The sequence below is a fragment of the Physeter macrocephalus genome, chromosome 15 (genome assembly GCF_002837175.3).
Source record: "Physeter macrocephalus isolate SW-GA chromosome 15, ASM283717v5, whole genome shotgun sequence".
NCBI lineage: Eukaryota > Metazoa > Chordata > Mammalia > Artiodactyla > Physeteridae > Physeter > Physeter macrocephalus.
Genome location: NC_041228.1, coordinates 33,044,627 through 33,065,241, shown reverse-complemented (window position 1 = coordinate 33,065,241; position 20,615 = coordinate 33,044,627). Strand labels below are relative to the sequence as shown.

Sequence of the window (20,615 nt, the reverse complement as noted above, 5' to 3'; positions counted from 1 at the left end):
GTTTATCCGCTGATTTAGGTTATCTAATATTTTTTCCTAATAGAGGTAGTGCTCAATGAACATCCCTGTTCATGTCTTCTTGTAATTTCTCTAGGGTAGAAGTAGCATTTCTGGATCATAGAGTATATAAGTAGCCATTTTCAGTTCACTAGATATTGCACAATGGATCTCCAAACTGTTTTGCAGTCCTGGGAAGAATGTTTCTGAGTACTGGCTCCTCTACTTCCTCTGAAATGCTTGGTATTGTCAGACTTTTAAATGTTGTCAAACTAATGGGAGTGAAATAGTAACTAATTTTTAAAAATTTGTAATTTTTCACTGATAAGATTAAGCTCCTTTTTGTTTATTGTCCAGTTGGGGCTCTCTGTGGAATTGTATATTCATTTCTTGACCTATTATTCTGCTGTGAAGTTTGTCTTTTTCTTATTGAACTATGGAAGTTCCTCATATATTCTGAATGCATATCCTTTATAAACTGTATACATTGCAGTAAAACCTCTTTCAGATTGTGGTTTCTTCTTTTACTTTATCATATTATATTACTATTAAAAAATGTTTAAACATTTTAATATAGTAAATTTTAGTTTGTGCTTTTTGTATTTGAGTTAAAAATATTTTGCTTCTTGACATTTGTTCTAAAGTTTGGAAGTGTTGTCTTTTCATGTTTCAGTGTTTAATCCGTTTGGAACAGATTTTTGTATATGGTGTGAGGTGTGAATCTATTTTTTCCTCATTATGGACAACCAGTTGTCTTGGCTATATTAATTTAATAGTGCATCCTTTCTCCACTGAGTTGTAATGTGATCACTGGCATGTGTGAGAGTCTGTTTCTAGAGCCTCTAGTATGCTCCATGTTCTATTTACCACTTCTCTACTAATACCACACTGCCTTAATTTGTCACTTTATAATAAGTAGAGCAAGTCCACCTTAAATTGTTACTTATCTTCAGAATTATCTAGATTTTCTTATCTTTGGCTCTTCCATATTCATTTCAGAATTAGCTTGATAAATTCTATGAAAAACATGGTAGGTGTCTGATTAAAATTGCACTGACTGTTATAGATTTAATTCGGGAGACTGACATCCTGGTGGTATTTGGTCTTCTCATTGCAACAGAGTATATCCTTCCATTTATGTAAGTCTTCTTTTAGACTCTTGTATAGTAATTTTCTTTGAAACAGGTATCTTTAAAATTATTTTATTAAATGTTTATGATTGGTTATTAGTGGTGTACTGAAATGCTGTTTTATCTTTGTCCATCTTTGATCTAGGAAACTTATGGAGGTCTCTTATTACTTCTAATATGTTGTCTGTAGATTTTCTTGGATTTTTCTGTCATAATCAAATGGTATTCACAATCATATAGTGTTTAGATAAGGACAGTTTTATTTCATCCTTCTTCTTGTCTCGTGTATGTGAGATTTACTGATAAGCTAGTGCCTCCAGGACAGTGTTGAATAGAAGTGATGATACTTGGGATCTTGAGCTCATTCCTGACTTTAAGGGAAATGCTCTTACTTTTCATCTTTAAGTATAAAATAGGATATAAGTTTTTGTAGATACCCTTTATCAGGCTTAAGCATTGCTTTTCTATTTTTTGTTTGCTAGATTTTATTTTCACATGAATGAGTCCTACATTTTATGAATGCTGAATGGTTTTTCCATCTCAATATGATCACTTTTTTTCTATTAATCCATTAATGTGGTGAATTACATTGGTATATTTTCTAATATTAAACTATTCTTGTTATAATCTTCCCTTTGTCATGATAGGTTCTTTTTGTTCTTTATCATATATATTTGCTGTATGAAATTTAGCATTTGATTTTAAGATCAATGCATCCATTTTTATTTGTGCTATTGGCCTATAATTCTACTTTTATATTGTCTGTGGTAGACTGAAAATGGCCCCTCAAAAAAATATCCATGCCCTAATCCCTGAACCTGTGAATAACCTTATATAGCAAAACAAACAATCTTTGCAGATGTCATTATGTAAGAATCTTGAGATGGGAGATTATCTGCCTGGGCCCTTAATATAATCATTTGTATCCTTATAAGAGGGGGATTACACACACACACAGAGAAGGTGATGTGAGGATGTAGCAGAGAGAGATCTGAAGATGCTGTCCCTGAAGATTGGATTGACGTGGCCACAAGCCAAACAATGCTGGTAGCCATCAGAAGCTGACTGCCAGAAGAGGCAAAGAACTGATTTCCCCTAGAGCCTCTTGAATGAGCATGACCCTGTTGATACCTTGATTTTTACCCATTGATACTGAATTTGAATTCAGACTTCTGGTCTTCAGCACTGTGAGAGAATATATTTCTGTTGTTTTAGACCATCAGTTTGTGGTAATTTGTTACAGCAGCCATAGGAAACTAATTACTGCCCTTTTCTGATTTTGCCATTAAAATCTTTCTAGTCTTATAAATTGCATTGGGGACCTTACCTTTTTTTTTTTCCCCCTTTCTATAATAGTTTGAAAAAGTTTGGGATTATCTGTTTTTTCAGTGTTCGGTAGGAGTCAAATGTAAAACCATTTAGACCTCATTTTTTTTTCTTTTTTTTTTTTTTGTGAGATGATTTTTAAAAAAGTTCTCACTGTAGTTTCTTCCTGTTCTCTTTATCCTCCTCTTTCCCTCCCTTCTGCCTTTCCCCTGAGCTTATCCCATCCTTATTAACAATTTTGTGATTGCCTTCATGCAGTATCTGGGCTCTCCAATCCAGAACCAGGTCTTTAGGAGTGAGCTGGGATCTTGTTTTCATCTTGATATTTAGTCATCTTGCAAATTAATATATTAGTGGTATTTTAAATTAATCATCTTGCAAATTCATATATACAAACCAAAGGTCATTGTTGGCTTTGTTCAACGTCTTCTTACAAGACTGTGTCCCACTTTTCTGAACCCACAGCTATGTGTAATCTGTAGGTTGAGGCAGCTTTCCATAGCATTTTCCAGCTCCTTTTATTAGTGAAGAAGGACCTGGGCATCAAGAAGTAAACCTGACTCCAGGTTTTCATTTTATATGGGGCACATTTTGTTCTGTTATCCCAAAAGAGCTATGCTCTCATCTATCGGTGCCTGCTTTTCGGCTGGGGGCACAGTGGCCCCGAGGCTTCAGCTCTGCTTATCTGCCTTCATTTCTCTTTTGTTTTAATTTAACTTAATTTAATTTATTTATTTCTATTTTTTTATAAGCTAAAATTCTGGATGCAGAAACAAAAATCTTTCTGTACAAGCAATGTCTATTTTAGCTGAAAAATGTTAAAAGTAAGATTTATATCATGACATAAGACAAACCAATATACAGAAATAAAAGAGTTTAAGGAAAGAGGTGTAAAGGTTTAAGTTTAGGCAGAGTGGTAGAGATCACTATAATTTTTAATTCTCTATAATTTCTCTGAGGTTTTAAGTATAAATTAAAATTGCATTTTTTGGCAGTTGTGTGTTTTGTTTTGATAAACAGTGCAGATACCCAAAATTTTCAGTAATATTGACTGCATGGCCAAATGATTATATTTTCAACTTAATTGTCTTTCATTTTCATTTCATTTTCTGTCTTTTAAAAGACTAGGTTCCTTTTCTGTGCCGTGCAGCCTCCCACCCCACAACTCCTGCCCAGAGCGGAGGAATCAGCCATTTTATCAGAAACTTGAAGCTCTCTGTGGATCTGGTTCATACTTTATACTTAGGCGAATATTAATCTCTGAACATAGCTGACAGTATTCAGATCACAGTGTAATAGGTATAGTATATTTGAAGTGCCTCCCGGTTTAGATTATTTTATCAGTAAGCTGGCTTCTTTTTTCCTTTTTGCCAGGAAAGTAACGGATGGGTTAAAGGAAGCCTGGAGATCATTAGTCCAAGACTGAGGGTTCTTGGGGAAAGTGTCAGGTATACAGAAAAGGGAAGTCTAGGAAGAGCCTGCCCCTTCTATTTCCGTATATTATGAGGAAGGAGAAAGACAGAGGTAAGGCTAGTAGGTGATTAGAGGTATGTTCTAGTCTCTTCTTTCTAGGCTTTGCTCAGTATGAGGATACATATTGGTTCAGTCAAAGGGCAGCTCTTACCCTTCTTATTATTTGAGGTTCTTGGAAGAGATCATCTCTCTGGATGCCCTGCCAGCATTAGCTTTCCAGAACTATCCTTAGTACCAGGATAGTTCTGGAAAGCATGGAGGACACAAAAGTAGCTCCATGTCCCTGTCATGACACTCCCCTGATGGTGAGGGATGAGGTCACTTTGCAGAAGAGACTGCAGTACAGGTAGCTTGGGCCATGGCTGAATGGAGGATTGTTCTGAGACTAAGAGGAGCCAGCAGTGCCTTGGGAGCTGAAGTGAGGTCAAGTCAACCATGGAGCACAGTCCTGTCTAAATAGAGCAGTACCAGACTGTGAGTTAGATGAGCTGCAGATTTCAGCAGCAGAAGCCCCACGGGACACCCAGATACCTTCTTGGAAAACAGCAGGGGAAGGTGAAGTAATATCAGATATAGAGAATTTATCCAAAGGAGCTATTTAGCCGACAAAAATTTAGTAGGTGGCTTTAAAAGAAATCTGGCTAGTATGCTGTTGAGGAAAAATCAGATAAAAAAATAGAGAAATAAACAAGTTTCTCTGTGAGTAATTTTTCAAAGCCACAACAATAGCCACCTAAGACTTGGAGATGTTCCAAGTTAAAGTTTCTTCTGTACTGCTGTTGTCTCCTGAGGGACTTAGGGATGACACCATTGAACTCTCTTGTATCAGCTTACAAATATGACTGTAGCTAGAGATGCCATGCTTGTGGTTCATGGGGAATCTGGGAAAGTCTTGCTGCTTGTCTTGGGGTATCAGATGAAGGAAATTTTCTGATATTTGTTTTGTAATCTAGAAGCCTATTATTTAGAAATTGCATTGATCTCTTAATTGCTTAGGGCAGTGGTCCCCAACCTCTTTGGTACCAGGGACCATATTCGTGGGGAAAAATTTTCCATGCATGGGGGCGGGGGGAATGGTTCAGGCGGTAATGCGAGTGATGGGGAGCGATGGGGAGTGATGGGGAGCGGCAGATGAATCTTTGCTCGCTTGCCTGCCGCTCACCTCCTGCTTCCTAACAGGCCGAGGACGGCTTGGGGACCCCTGTCCTAGAGGGTTAAGGTTTTTCAAATGTGTTCCCTAAGCCAGGGGTCCCAACCCCCAGGTCCGTGGCCTGCTAGGAATCAGGCCGCACAGCAGGAGGTGAGCGATGGGCGAGTGAGTGAAGCTTCATCCACCGCTCTCCATCGCTCGCATTACCGCCTGAACCATCCACCCCCCAACCCCTGCCCTATCAGTGGAAAAATTGTCTTCCATAAACCGGTCCCTGGTGCCAAAAAGGGGATTGTTGCTCTAGGATATGGGCCGGTACTTCAACTCTCCAGATCCACCATGATAGCGCTGGGGAAGGGCTTGTAGGTTCGTAGCCCACAGTGCTGCTGAATTCTGCCTTTTGAGGGACAGAAACACCATAGATCTGATGATGGGAAGACTAGAGTAATACTGTAGTTGACCTTTCTGGATTTCTAGGCCTTTTGCAGATCTCTGCATTCTTCTTTTTTTCCAAACACAGCCTGGGCCAGGGGAGAGGAAGCACCAGGGATTTATGGTGTGACTGTATTCCTTTTGTAGCATTTATCACAATTGTAATTAAACAGTATTTGTGCAATTATTTGCTTATTGTCTCCCCCACTATACTGTAAACTCCACAGCAAAATCTATGCCTGCTGAGCTGTATTCACCAGCTCTTAGCATAGTGTCTGGCATACACTAGGCATTTAGTGAATATTGTATGAATGAATAAATAATTAATGAATTAGTGTTAATAGTTATTTGCCCATCTATAAATAAATGGGAATTTTTATGGTCTGAATTAATTTTATGGTAAATTACAGCTTCATCCAAGTTTATCTTCTAATACTAAATGTAGTATTAATCACTTAGTAGACTATACGAGATACATTATATTCAGTGGTGTGCTGATAAATGTTAACAACAGGTTCTCTGTAAGAAAAAGCCCTGATTTGTGGCATTTTCTAACTTTCATATTCTAAAAACATTCACTGTGGCTACTTTCAAGTAATCCAGGTTACTTCATCGAATGCAGAGCAGAGAAGAAATGTGCACAACCAGTTCTTAGGACTCAGTGAAAGCTGGGTCCAGAACACACTGAAGCACATTTATATGCCAGTTTTAGTAATGCATTGTTCTCCACATACAAAGATTCTCCTGGTGACACATTCAGTAGAACATGTACTTTAAAAAGATTTGAATTAGTTAAGGAAATGATATCAACTACAAATGATAAAACTTTAAAAGTTTCTGTAGCTCAACATAATAGAAGTTTATTTTTCACCAATGTGAAGTCCACACTGGTGTGGCTGATTATCAGAGGGCTCCTTTCCAAGTACTCACTCAGATTCCCAGGTTCCCTTTTTTTTTTGTCGTTCCTTTACCCCCCAGGGTCTTGAATGAAGACCATGACAGTAGCACATGAGAGTTTTTAATGGTCATGGAAATGGCGCACATCATTTCACTTATAATCCATTGGCCAGAACACAGTCATATGATCACGGCCATCTCTAACTACAAAGGAGATTGGGAAATGTAGTTTTCTAAGAGAAAAAGGAAGTAAGTTTAATAGGTAACTAGCATCTTCCACAGTTTTCTAGTCATGTGATAGGATTAAACTGATCAATTTACACTCTTTTCTGACAAATGCACACATTTATAAGCATTGTTGATTAGCAATAGAGTGTAGTCTGATTAGACTGGAGTCTAGTAAATTCTTTTATTCTGTGCAGAGTTAGCTGGTCTTATGAGCTTTGCCTGTGGTCTCATTAGCACCAGTCTCTAACCAGTAATCCTTCCCTTCTCTGAATTACTCTATTATTTATTATCCCTATTTAGATGAAGATCAGAGTTTTCAGAGCTTTAAACTCCTTTTAGTTATTGTATGCACTTAACATAATTTTGTTTTTGACTATGCAGTTTAGCTATTACATTTACCATTTTTATGGTTTTAAAGAGATATTCCTATTTTCCTTAGTGTTTTTTTTTCCTTTTTAACCCCAACAAGGATGTCTGTGAAATGGAACATACGATAATAAGTGACAAATTTGGGTCACTAGTGTTCCATCTCTTATATTGCTGTATTACTTTGAAAATATTGGTATTTTTTTTTTTTGTGGACTATTTTTTTAAAAATAATTAACTAATTAATTTATTTTTGGCTGTGTTGGGTCTTTGTTGTTGTGTGCAGGCTTTCTCTAGTTGCAGAGAGCGGGGGCTACTCTTCGTTGTGGTGTGAGGGCTTCTCATTGTGGTGGTTTCTCTTGTTGCGGAGCACAAGGTCTAGGCGCGCGGGCTTCAGTAGTTGTGGCACACGGGCTCAGTAGTTGTGGCTCGTGGGCTCTAGAGCATAGGCTCTGTAGTTGTGGCGCGCGGGCTTAGTTGCTCCACGCATGTGGGATCTTCCCAGACCAGGGCTTGAACCCGTGTCCCCTGCATTGGCAGGTGGATTCTTAACCACTGTGCCACCAGGGAAGCCCTGTGGACCAATTTTTTTCAAGTCCTTATTGAATTTGTTACAATATTGCTTCTGTTTTATGTTTTGGTTTTTTGGCCGCGAGGCATGTGGGATCTTAGCTCCCCGACCAGGGATCGAACCCGCACCCCCTGCATTGGAAGGCGAAGTCCTAACCACTGGACCACCAGGGAAGTCCCAAATATTGGCATATTTAGAACTGAAAGTAATAATACCTTATAATTTTGAATCCTCTATGTCTTTGTATTCTTAGGGCCTATATGTTTTTCGATAAATGATGACCAGCCAAACTAATAGGCTCTAACCGTGATTTACAGGCATGTATATTTCTAAGATATTTTTAACAGCATTCATCATAAGATACCTTTGCTGGTTAACTTAATTGGTTAAAGGGTTCCATTAACAAAAGTCCTGCTATTATATTCCAAAATTAGTTAAAGTTTTTTCCACGGACACAGACTTTACCTCTAATAGACGTTAATTATTTCACAGCCAATTAGTGAAAAGTCATCTCATAGCATGTGTATGTGTTTGTAAGGCATCCTGCAGTATCATCAATTTACAAGTTGCAATGTGTGTAAAGGGTTTCAGTTGAAAGTGTCAGTCCCTGTACTAATTTAAGTGAGTGAATTTAGGCTTCCTAAGCTTTAAGGATTAATAAGCTCTTAATCCAAGAGTAGGAGGAGATAGTAAGAGAAGGGTAATTTGTTGTTAGGATGTAAGGATTACTAGAAGCCAGCAGTTTAGGAGGGAACATAGGATCTAGTCCGAAAAAGAGCAACCAATGTGGATAGCCCAGAGAGTATGGGAAGGGTATTAATACATAGAGTCAGACATCATCCTTCACACTTACAGTCATTTATCTTATATTAATATCTATTGGATGTTAACAGATGAGGAAAACTAAGCCCGTAGTGCTTCCAAGTCTTTTTTTCATTTTGAGCTATATGGAAATGACGCTATTTGTACAATGAGTAATTTGTTTAAAATAAAGCAGAAAAGTTGAAATTCAAATTTAATTTATTTTAACATTATTTTCTGGTTCTATATTTAGTGCGCCTTTCACTTTTAAAAGATATCTGCAATACCTACAATTGCCACAAGATGGCATTGAAAGGCTGAAGATCTTGGTTGAAATTTGATCTTTGAGACGATTGATGAGTTAGATATATTTATATTTTGTATGTATTCAAACCAAAAGAAATTTGAACTATGATGTATTTGAGTGAGATTTTGGTATTTTAATATCAAATATACTTTCTTATTTACTTTTAAAAATAAGATAATCACAAAAATTGATGTTATTGCTGACTAATTCTTTTGGAAATGGATGAAACATAAATCTTAGTGTAATAGTATAAAAACTTTATTATAATACATCCCCCAGAAAGACTTCAAAAGAATTCAAGTTAGCAAACATTTAGAAGGTCTTACTGTTCTATAATTTATAAGGTCTTATTATGCAAATAGAAGATATAGACCTTGCCCTCAGTGAGCTTTCAATTTAGTTGGAGAAAAGAGAAATGTATATACAATTTGAAGAGTGTGAACAAAATAAAAAAATGATCAAGTACAGTGTTGTATGATATAAACTATGCAAACAATGTGAACTGGGAATAATGAGAAGTTAAGCAAAAATTTTAAATGGTATTTTACAAAAGCATTCTTGTATCAGTTGAAAATACCATGCTGAAGTTTTCTTTTACTGTGATTATCTATATTATAATTTATTTAAACTATGAGGAAATGTTTAGCAATCTGGAGAGCTGTGTAAGATTCAACATTTGACATAAAACATAGAAAACACTTGAAATATTAACTTACCTTTTATTTCATGAATGTATGATTTTTTTTCTAATTGAAAAATATTTTTCAGAAGAAGGCGAAGGTTTTCTGGTCAAACAGATGTTAGTTTTAATATTCTTAGATTCCTGGAGTCTGAAAAACATATCTATTAAAAAATGAAGTGTAGAATGGTGGTTACCAGGGGATGGGTGGAGGGAGAAAAGGGGATTTGCTGTTTAATGGATATAGACTTTGAATTTTGCAAGATGAACATTTTGTAGATCTGTTCACAGCAATGTGAATATACTTAATACTACTGAACTGTGCACTTAAGAATGCTTAAAAGGGTACATTTTATGTTAAGTGTCCTACTAAAGTTATGAGCAATTAATAGGTTTCTACTGAGGATCAGCCATGTTCCTAGCCTTATTTTAGTCATTAGGAGCTACTCAAAAGAAATAAAAGCCCCTTCAAGAAACTGTAATATAGTTGGTGATAGAAGATTAACCTAATATTAGTAGGTAATCTATTGAAGTCCAACATATACCAGGCATTGTGCCAGACATTTTATATAAATTATTTCAATCCTCAAAACAATATAGGGGGATGAATATTATTATACATATTTCTCTATTTTATCATTTAGGAAACTAAGTTTTATAGCTATGAAGGTTTAGTACCTTGTTGAAGGTTGCCAAGTTTCCAGTCTTGCAATTGGTATTTAAACCCAAGTTTTTCTAACCTCAAAATCCATTTTCTTTGTATTATACTATGCCCCTAATTTAAATAAAAAGCAATTAAAGAATATAAATAAACAACTAGTAATTTCACATTCTAGTTTGGTGTTTCTACTGCCAGTAAATATTGTCAATTTTATCTGTTGACAAAATTAAGATATGTGATTTAATTAACAATAGCAGTTGATCAGGATTACATTTTAACTTCAGAAAGGATAACCATGTATTTTTTTGTTAGCTTGAGTTGTTGTCTCTATTTTTATTTGCTTTTAACTTTTGGAAACACTAATTTCTTTTCCCTGTATATTCGTGTGCAGGTTATGTGGGTATGTAATTTGTGCCGAAAACAACAAGAAATCCTCACTAAATCAGGAGCATGGTTTTATAATAGTGGATCTAATACACCACAGCAACCTGATCAAAAGGTTCTCCGAGGACTGCGGAATGAGGAGGCGCCTCAGGAGAAGAAAGCAAAACTGCATGAGCAGGCCCCGTTCCAAGGACCCTCAGGTGACTTATCTGTACCTGCAGTGGAGAAAAGTCGATCTCATGGGCTCACAAGACAGGATTCTATTAAAAATGGGTCAGGAGTGAAGCACCAAATTGCCAGTGACGTAGCTTCAGACAGGTAAACATTTTGCTTAATCTTTAGGTAAACATTATTTTTAATCTTCGTTACAAACAGAAATAAAAATACATGAAATGTTTAGGCAACAAATGTGTTGTCTAAATATAATGTAAATGTCCATATGTTTTATAGAAATGCTGAAAGTGATGTTCAGGACTTGAGCTATTATAGGTTTGAACAGTCTTAAGTTTGTTGTGGGAGTGTCAGGTTTTTCCAGAATAAAGAATTGAAATGAAACAGGGAACCTAGATAGGTTATGGTCACAGGAAAGACAAACTGGCATAAGAGCAAGGGGAATGAAGAAGAGATTTTTTTTTTAAGACTCTTTGGAGAGGTTTGATTGATGGGACTAACTGGAAGAAGAATTAAGAGAATGGGGAAGATTAAGGCTGTCTTCAAAGGTTCTACCTCTGGTTGACGGGTGAAGGGGTCTTCCAAGCAGGTAAATATTGATGAAAGGGTTTCGTGAGTTTGATTTTTCCATGGACTAACTCTGCTATTTACTCTTTTGGCTCAGTTCTTTGGGCTTCTCCATGTTTAAAGGGTTAGACTTTTTAAAACAGTGTTTATGGTTCTTAGAGTTCCTACTTTTGGAAGGGGGAGAATGAAAAGTTTTCTTGGGAAGATTATTTTTCTATACCACGTTCCTCTGTTTAAATTGAAAATTAAAAACAAAATCTGGTTTACACTATGTTTGTTATCTAGAATTGGCAGATACATTTACATGTGAACAAGTAGAAAGTCATGCATTTTGTGGAAAAACAAATCTAAACTGTACTTATAGGATGGTGGGTCCTGAGCGTTATCGAACGCAAGTCTGTGTGCCTGACGCACAGTGAGGCCAAAAAATACCCAAACATCAGAGTTTGGAGCAGAGAAAGGTATATTGCAGCGCCATGCAAGGAGACGGGTGGCTCAGGCCCCCCAAACCCCGAACTCCCCGTAAACTTTCAGCAAAACCGTTTTATAGGAAATGTGAGGGAGGGGGGTAGTTAGTTGTCAAACTTCTTGGTGTCAGAACCTTTGTTCTTGAGGTCAGGTCATGGTCAGGTAACGATGTTCCTGTAAACCTCCACCAAAATGAATGTTCTTCCCTGTTCTGACAAGAAAGGGCAAGGTCCCAGGGCTCAAGTTTCTGCCTCCAGGGTCCAGGCCCTGGCTAAGAGGAGGGGGTCCCTGCGCGGGCCGTTACCCTGCCTGGGAGCGTTCATCCAGCACCCAGTCTGGGTCGTCCTGCCAGCGCCCAGGCCCGGCTGAAGAGGCAGATCTCAGCTGCTGGTGCCCTCAGGGCTGGGTTATCAGACCCTGCCCGGCCCTCATCACTGAGGGAGCCAAGTGCCCAGGACCCAGCTGGCCCTTAGGCTTTTCACTTAAACTGGAGCGAATCACTTGTAGCAAATACCCATCAGGTGAATTCCCAGCTCACAACAATTGTCCTTCTTTGAGAAGAGCCCCAGCCATAGAGGTGGACCTGAACTAATGATGTGCAGTGTTCTTGCAACTTACCCCTGACCTCCGGCCACCTCTTAGGGGGGTAGACAACTGATCTAAGCTGTACCAATTTTCAAAACTTGAATGGACAGACTGAAACTGATTGAAGCTGTTACCTTAGTGGCAGTTGTCCATACACTCCAGGTGCCGAGGCCTCCATTGACTGGGACCCATGGAGACTGCCGCCGCCATTAGGTCAAGGCCTGGGCCCAGCCAGTGGGCGGCCATGGGAGGGGCTCTGGAGCTTTGCAGGACACAGCCCTCAGCCTGTCCTGGGCCCCCCAGCTCACCCACCAGCGTGGAGGCCGGAGGGCCTCGAGCCCTGGGGAGAAGGCCACGATCCACCGCTCACGGCACTTTCTGCCCGGAGGATCACTGCGAGGCTGCCTGCGGACAGAGCGGGACCTCTAACCGCTGTTCTAAGGGCCTCGCGCTAACGGCCACGCGCTGGCCAGGTACTAAGGGTGGAATGCTAAGGGCTGCCCCGCCCGATTACAATTTGAAGGCGAAGAACAAATCTCTCCTTTAAAGTTAACATCAGATTTTGCTCAACACGAGTCTCTTAGTAACAAAAGTTGAGTTAGGTTTTGTGATGTAGACTCTCCTCCACCTTGAGAGCAACTGACCCCCGCCCATTTACACAGCGACAGCCCTTACCTGCCTTTCTGCGGAGCCTGGACTCTGGCTGCTGGCCTGAGGTCCGGCGCTGGGCGGGGTGGTGCTGCCCTCCAGCCGCTGTCGGCCACCTGATCAGGCTTCCCTGGCCCAACGCCCTGCCAGGTGCTGGGGATGGAAAAGCTCAAGCCCCAAACCCAAACGAGGGGAGTGTTGGCCAAGAACTGGAGGGCTGTGAGCCTTCGGGTATGCAGGGTTGGGGGAGGGGCCCAGCTGAGCCCCAAGAACCCGAGCGAGGCCAGCTACCGACTGGACCGCGCCCCTGCGTCCGTGCCCCACCCCACACCAGCGTCCCAGCGTCCCAGCGTCTCCTGTGCGCGACCTGGTGCGAGGCATACCCGCTCCTGTTACGTGAGCACTCAGTTATAACAGGTAAGGTAACTGGGAGTCACTTTAGAGGGTGGCTAAAGCCATCACTCTGGTGTGTTGCTATGTCTTGGGAGAATAATAAAATGATGGCTGTGCCAGATCTTTTGAAAACTAGCAAAAGTGAAGCAATGTAATCCTACCTTTGGGGCAAAACAGTTGGTGATTTCATGGGTGGCATGCTATGAACTCATCTCAGTGCAAAATCTCAGGAACCCAGGAATTTTAAGGTTAGAGGACCATCTTAGATTGAGGACCACCTTAAGCACACAAAGATTTGAGAGCGGGTAGTTTATATGGAAGGCAATCCCAGGCACTACCTGTAGGGAAGTGGGAGATGATCCAGTTAAGAGAAAGAATACAATATTGGATGCATTCAAGAGCAGGTAACCTCTTTTAGCAGCTGTGTCTTAATCTTACTGGGACTTTTGGGAGACCCGGTATCATGACCTCAAAGTTATCCCATATAATGGGCAAGGAGGCTGGGGGTATTTATCCATAACTTTCCTTTGCTATTGGTCTAGGGCTGTTCCTGGGGTTGTTAACTCTCTAGAACTCATTGCTCAAGCATGCTCCTGTGCTAGGGAAAGCACTCAGGCAGAATATTAAAAATACAGTAAGAAAACATTGCTATGTGGGGAACAGTGAAGGATACGGCAACGTGGGTTGAGACAGTAGCAGTGTCTGCTACACAAGGACTTTAGAAATCAAGAAAACTTGTAAAATGGCAAGTGAAATGGTCAAGGTATATTAGCTTGGGTAAAAAAAATAGATGATATAACCAATGGAGATAGGATTTTAAATGAATGATTGACAATAAAATGGAAAATGGGAACAGACTCCTTCCAAAACTAGATAGCTGCATGAGATAGTTTCCTTTGGACTTTAGAGAGGTAGGTTTGGGACGAAAAAAGGAAATACTAAAACACTGGGTCACATAATCAATTAGTAAGTTTTGGAGTGCATATTGTCAGGAGGTTACGGATGTTAAAAATAAATACAACAAATTTTCGAGTAATTAATTCATCACTGTAGGGAAGCTAGAAGCATATCTCTAATCTTTGAAGAAGGTGGTAATAAGAACAAACATATTTCTTTCAACATTATCTCTTAATGCTTCTTTCAGTGGCAAACTACTAGCCTGAATAAACAGTAGAATCTGACCCATTATGGGGAAGCAAGGTGTAGTAGTTCCTTTTTTCCTTTTGCCTGGTGCCTTTGACAGCTATAACTAGTAAATGCACACTTGAATGACTCCTTGCTTTCTGAACCTCATACAAGTCAGACCAATAGCTTCTTTTGTTAATAAGAATTACTTTTAGTCAGGGAAGAAGTTAGAGTTTAATATCAGATTTGGTAGTTATGCCTAGAAAATGGAATTGGTTATAATTTATATGAAGTTTTATTTGGAAAGTACTTTCTCTTCAAGAGTAATTTAATTCCCCTTATCATCAGCAAGAAAGAGCCTATGGTTTATTATTTTTTAAATGCAGATTCTATATTAATTTATTAAGCCTGTATCTTTGAACCTTTTGAATTCTTTCCTCTAGAGCAAGGGATCAGCAAAGTACATCCCTGGCACCAAATCTGTGCCATCTGTCTTTTGTAAATAAAGTTTCATTGGAACACAGTCACATCTATTAGTTTACTTATTGTCTATGGCTTCTTTCAGCTACCATTGTAGTTATAAGAGTTGAGTACCTGCAAGAGACCATGTTATATGGTCTTCGTAGCCTAAAATATTTACTTTATGACCCTTTACAAAAAAAGTTTGCCTTTTCTTGCCCAGGAGAGTAAGTAGTTAGTTCTCTTAGTGGTGTTGAAATTTCTCCTTTCTTTGCTCATTTTCTTTTGTTACTATTTAAATTACTTCAGTTAAGCCTGTTTTCTTGTTAGGCTTACCTCCCACTCCTCTCTCTCTCTTTCTCTCTCCCTCTCTCCCCCCCCCCCCCCATGTTTTTCTCCTTTCTTACCACAATGGGTCTTTCAGCAGTATTTGACTTGGACAGTAAAATGGAGCATCTCATAAAAAATATAACTCCTGTTTAAAGTATTATTAGTAATTTCTTCTTCGATACCATTCAGAAACCAGTGGCCTCAAAAAGAGAAACTTTGGTTAAATCTATGGACCTAGAAGTATGTTTGAGAGAAGAGTGTGTTACATTTCCTTCTTTTTAGGAGCTTTAGTTTAATCTTTAACTACATGCTGCAGTGGTTTTGACCTGTTTTATGACTTTTTACTTCGCTCACAGATCTTAGCACAGTGCTTTACACATAGACCTTTAGTATTTACTGAGTGAGTGAATACCAAGTTGGCTCTAGACCTTAGCTTTGAGTTAATGAGTATTTACTTAATTCATTTATTCATAAAAATGACAAATGTTTATTATCAACTTAGGTACGAAATATTGTTAGAGATTTCCAAATACGTTTTTTTTAAATTTCAAAATACGTATTGAAATAACCACCTTTTTTGTTATGTGCAGTTTGTTTACCCTCTCCCTTACTATGTCCCCCAGGAGTGCCCAGTGGTTTCTCAGCCTTTAATTTACATCCATATAACCTGGCGATCTTATTAAAATATAGATTTGAATTTGATAGGTCTGAGGTAGTACCTGAGAATCTGTGTTTTTAACAAGCTCCCAAGTGATGCCAATACTACTTACTAGTGGAGACCAGTAGCAAAGCACAAAGGCATCTAGAGAAATATTAGGGAGGGAGACACCAGTGTCCTTTAATAGCTCAGTGGCAGTTGTCCTTTGTAGCTCTGTCACTAAGAGGCATAACACTTAGTGGACCTTTGTGGTTCTTAGAGGCAACATCGTTCCACATTTGAGTATACTGTTTTGACACGTTTACTGAGTGGGGCACAGGTTGACCACATTCATGTAGGTGTAAGTATCTGACTCCTTAATTATGACATCTTGGGTTGTTGTTCCTGAGCATTTACTTATTTAAATATATTTTTTTTATAAATTATTTATTTTCCCATTTATTATAGAGTTAGGAATATATATATGTCTTAAAAATTATGTAAATTCTTAGGACATTTTTTCCTCTGGATTTCCTTTTCAGGGTAGTAAAGGGGATGTTACAAAGAATTTGTTTTACAAAGAGGCTTTGGCGTGGAAGAGGGTTGTGAACCACTGGGTTAGAGGATCTAAGATGGGATTTAGAGGAGGGTGGGTGAAATAGCCTTTTTTTTTTCGGTACTCGGGCCTGCCACCGCTGCGGCCTCTCCCGCCGCGGAGCACAGGCCCCGGACGCGCAGGCCCAGCGGCCATGGGCCATGGGCCCAGCCTCTCCGCGGCACACGGGACCCTCCCGGACCGGGGCACGAACCCGCGTCCCCTGCATCGTCAGGCGGACCCCCAACCATTGCGCCACCAGGGAAGCCCCCGAAATAGCCATTTTTAAAACAATATTATTTTGTTAAAAAATTACAGAAAAACCAAAGTAAAATTGTTTTAGAACATTGAATTGATGTTTTATACATTTGGAATTATTTAAAAGTTGGATGCTCATATTTTCCATAGTTGAAAATTAGTGAAATTTAGGAAACAGCTAATTGTTTTTTTCTTTCATGTAACATTTTACTATTTATTTATTTAGCACTTCCTGGAATGTTGGGAGAAGTTAAAAAGTGAGAAATATTATGGCTAATTTGTATGGTGGAAGAGATACAAAAACTGGAAGTTAGAAGATATAGGTCCTGTTCTAACTTCTTCCCTTTGCTGTTAGCATTTGTAGATGTATATCTTTTCTTTGTGTTCACTTTTTGATCTCTGAAATAGGAAAGATATTCTCCAAGATCTTGAAAAGACCTCCAGGTCTAAATTTATGTTGTATTTTAAGGTCTTCAGCCATGGTATAAACTTGGAAGCATTCTCTTCCATTTTTTCTTCCTCTCCTATAATTGATAGTCTTGTGTTCAATTAGTAGAGGATTGTATTCATTCATATGAAACTCATTATTATAATTAGTTTATTCAACAAATATTTATTGAATTTCAGTATAGATATTACTTGTTACCACATGGCCAAATAATTTCACCATGATTCATATTTAAAATTGAATATATTGGCAATATTAGGTTAAATCTTCACTAAGAACATTTTCACTGTGATCTTGTAATTGTATTACTATGTAATATTTCTTACTCTATTTTCCCTACTTCCTTATTCTATTGTGAAACAAAAGTTTAAAAGTGATAGGAAAAAGTAACAGAGTTACCTGCTGTTAATGGACTATGAAGCATTTTTAAGAAGCGTCACTACAAAGAAACAATATTTTATAGGCATTACAGATTCTTAAGTATTTATTTCTGCATTTTACTGCTGAAATAATGACACAATGAAAGTACTGAGAGACTACATTATGATTTTGTCTGGAATTTTAATTAGACAAGAGTGGAAAACAAAAAAGTCATATGACTAAATTACATCTCAGTGCATTTTGTTAGACGGTGAAAAATGCTACCAGGTGTAAGTGATGACAAGAGAGTAATACAATATCAACTGATTATCTTAGATCTAAAGTGTAAAGCTTTAAAGCAAGTTAAAACTTGTATAATGAATAGTTAACAGTTTGGTAATAACCATCATTTCTTTATTCTCTGTTACTGTTGACCTTCCAAGTATCTTTGTGAGCATTTGATTATTTTAAAGTAAAAGTAATAATTAAAATATATGTTTAAGACTTCTGCTATATGTATAGATGGAATAATAGGGCCTCAATTTACCTTTTTGCCTGAAACATCTGTAAAAATAGACAAACTATTTGAAACAATGGTTTTTAAGAAATTGGGCATCAGGCAACAGAGGAGAATAATACCTGAGAAATGGGAAATAAAGCAAGCCTTATGATTGCCTTAGCATACTGCTTTGAGAGTTTCCAGGATGTTGCAAGGGAGAGGAGTATAGGCAGAGCCCAGGGGTCTTCCTGAGTTGAGGAGACAGTTCTGAGGGTATGGGGAGACCAAGGCAGCCGGAGTTTTCTAGAAAGAGTACCAGAGAGGAGAGAGCTGAACAGCAAGATATCCTGGAGATCTGCAGATGGTAATTCTTGTTTATTCAGTGGAGGAATGATTGGGACATGCATGTGAAAAAACTACTCGAGGCCAGGGAAAGAATCATCCAAAATTATTAGAGAAACACTGGCCTGCATTCACACAGGACCAAGAATAGTGTCTGTTCCCAGCAGCCAGACTAGAAAACCTCAAGATTCCTGGAACTCTGGGTAGAGTATTTTAGAAAGTCTTGTCTCAGCAGTGGGGAATAATCAATGCTAAACTGGGTACTGCTCTCAGACAGAATAACAAATGATAAAAACAAGACCTGAAAGGATCAGCCTGTTTCCAAGTAACTTAATTGCCTCCCAGAACAAAGTTCAAGATTTATAGGAATACAAAAATATCCAGCACCCAACAAGATAAAAGTCACAATGTTTGGCATTCAGTCAAAAATAACCAGGCAAAACAGCAGGAAAGCACAATCAATAGTGAGAAAGTAATCAGACACTGGACACCAATCCAGAAGTGACACAGATATTAGAATGAGCAGGCAAGACCATTAAAAAAGTTACTATAATTGTATTCCATATAATTTTAAAAGTTAAGTAGAAATATGTAATATATGAAAATAAATGCTAAAATGATCTAATGCTAAAATGAGATGAGAATTATAATATTGGAAATGAAAAATGCACTTGATGGGGATAATGGAAGTTTAGGTATTGAAGAAGAAAAGACTAGTGGATTTGAAGACAAACCAATAGAAATGATCCATATTGAAACACAGAATAAAAAAAGGAATAAAATAATTTAAAAAGTGAAAGAGAATCATGAACTAAGGGACAATATCAAGCAGTTAATATACACGTCCTTGAAGGGGGAGGAGAGCATGCAGAGTGCAAAGAAAAATGTAAAGAAATGATTGCCAGAATTTTTTCAGATTTCATAAAACTACAAATCTTTAGCTCTGAGAAGGTCTACAAACTCCAAACACAAGAAACATGAAGAAAACTACACTAAGGCATATCATAATCCAGTTTCATAAAATAAGTAATAGAGAAGCAATCTTAAAATCAGCCAGAGAAAAAAGACATGTTTATATATAGACATGCTTACAAAGATAAAGATGACAGTAGATTTCTTGCTGGAAACAATGTAAGAGAGATGAGAATGAAACAAATGTTTTTAAAGTACTAAGAGATTTAAAAACATAAATAAGCCATCAACCAGTATTTTATAGCTAGTGAAAATCTTTTAAAAATGAAGGCAAAAATACCTTTTCAGACATACAAATGCTGAAAAAATTCATCACCAGCATAACTGCATTGTAGGAAATGATAAGCAGAGTCCTCTAGGCAGAAGGTACCAGATAGATATATGTATCTATACAAGAAATGAAGAGCAATGGCAGTGATAAATACATGGGTAAATATATAATCCTTTTTTCTTGTTACTTAAAAATCCTTAGAAGATAATTGTTTAAATAAAAACAATAATAATGTTTTTTGAGGTTCATACCATATGTGAAATAAAATATATGACAACAATGGCATAACATTTGGGATGGGAGACATAGAAGTACACTATTGCAAAGCTCTTTCATTATATTTGAAATGGTGTAGTACTGTTTGTAGAGGGACTATGATAGGTTAAAGATGTGTATTATAAACCCTACAATGACAAAACAAAGAATTATAGCTATAGATCAACAAAGGAGATAAAGTAGGATACAAAATATGCTCACTCAAAAGACAGGAAAAGGCGAGAAAAGGAACAAACACATCAGACAAGTAGAAAACAAAGAGCAAGATTGATGGGCAAACCTAACCATATTGATAATCGTGTTAAATATAATTTGTCTAAACACCTCAAGGCACAGATTTTCAGATTGGTAGTAATTGAAAACCGAACAATACACTATCTACAAGAAACAGACTTTAGGGGCTTCCCTGGTGGCGCAGTAGTTAAGATTCTGCCTGCCAATGCAGGGGACATGGGTTCAAGCCCTGATCCAGGAAGATCCCACATGCCGTGGAGCAACTAAGACTGTGTGCCACAACTACTGAGCCTGCACTCTAGAGTCTGCGAGCCACAACTACTGAGCCCACGTGCCACAACTACTGAAGCCCGCATGCCTAGAGCCTGTGCTCCACAAGACAAGCCACTACAATTAGAAGCCCATGCACCGCAACAAAGAGTAGTCCCCGCTTGCCACAACTAGAGGAAGCCTGCGTGCAGCAGTGAAGCCCCAATGCAGCCAAAAATAAATTAAAAAAAAAAGAGAGAAAGAAACAGACTTTAAATATAAGGACAGACATAGCTAAAAAAGTAAGAGAATGGAAACGATATACC

At 38.2% G+C, this 20,615-nt stretch overlaps 1 protein-coding gene across 23 annotated transcripts in view; it reads left to right on the top strand.

Annotated features, from left to right (window-relative positions):
• Positions 1-20,615, top strand: part of RIMS2 (regulating synaptic membrane exocytosis 2) — a 566,717-nt gene that overhangs the window by 167,646 nt on the left and 378,456 nt on the right. For all 23 annotated transcript variants that reach the window (XM_024129941.3, XM_024129925.3, XM_024129931.3 and 20 more), the window contains one exon: positions 10,410-10,720. In XM_024129941.3, the coding sequence (XP_023985709.1) occupies positions 10,410-10,720 (311 nt within the window). The remainder of the gene's footprint in view (positions 1-10,409; positions 10,721-20,615) is intronic.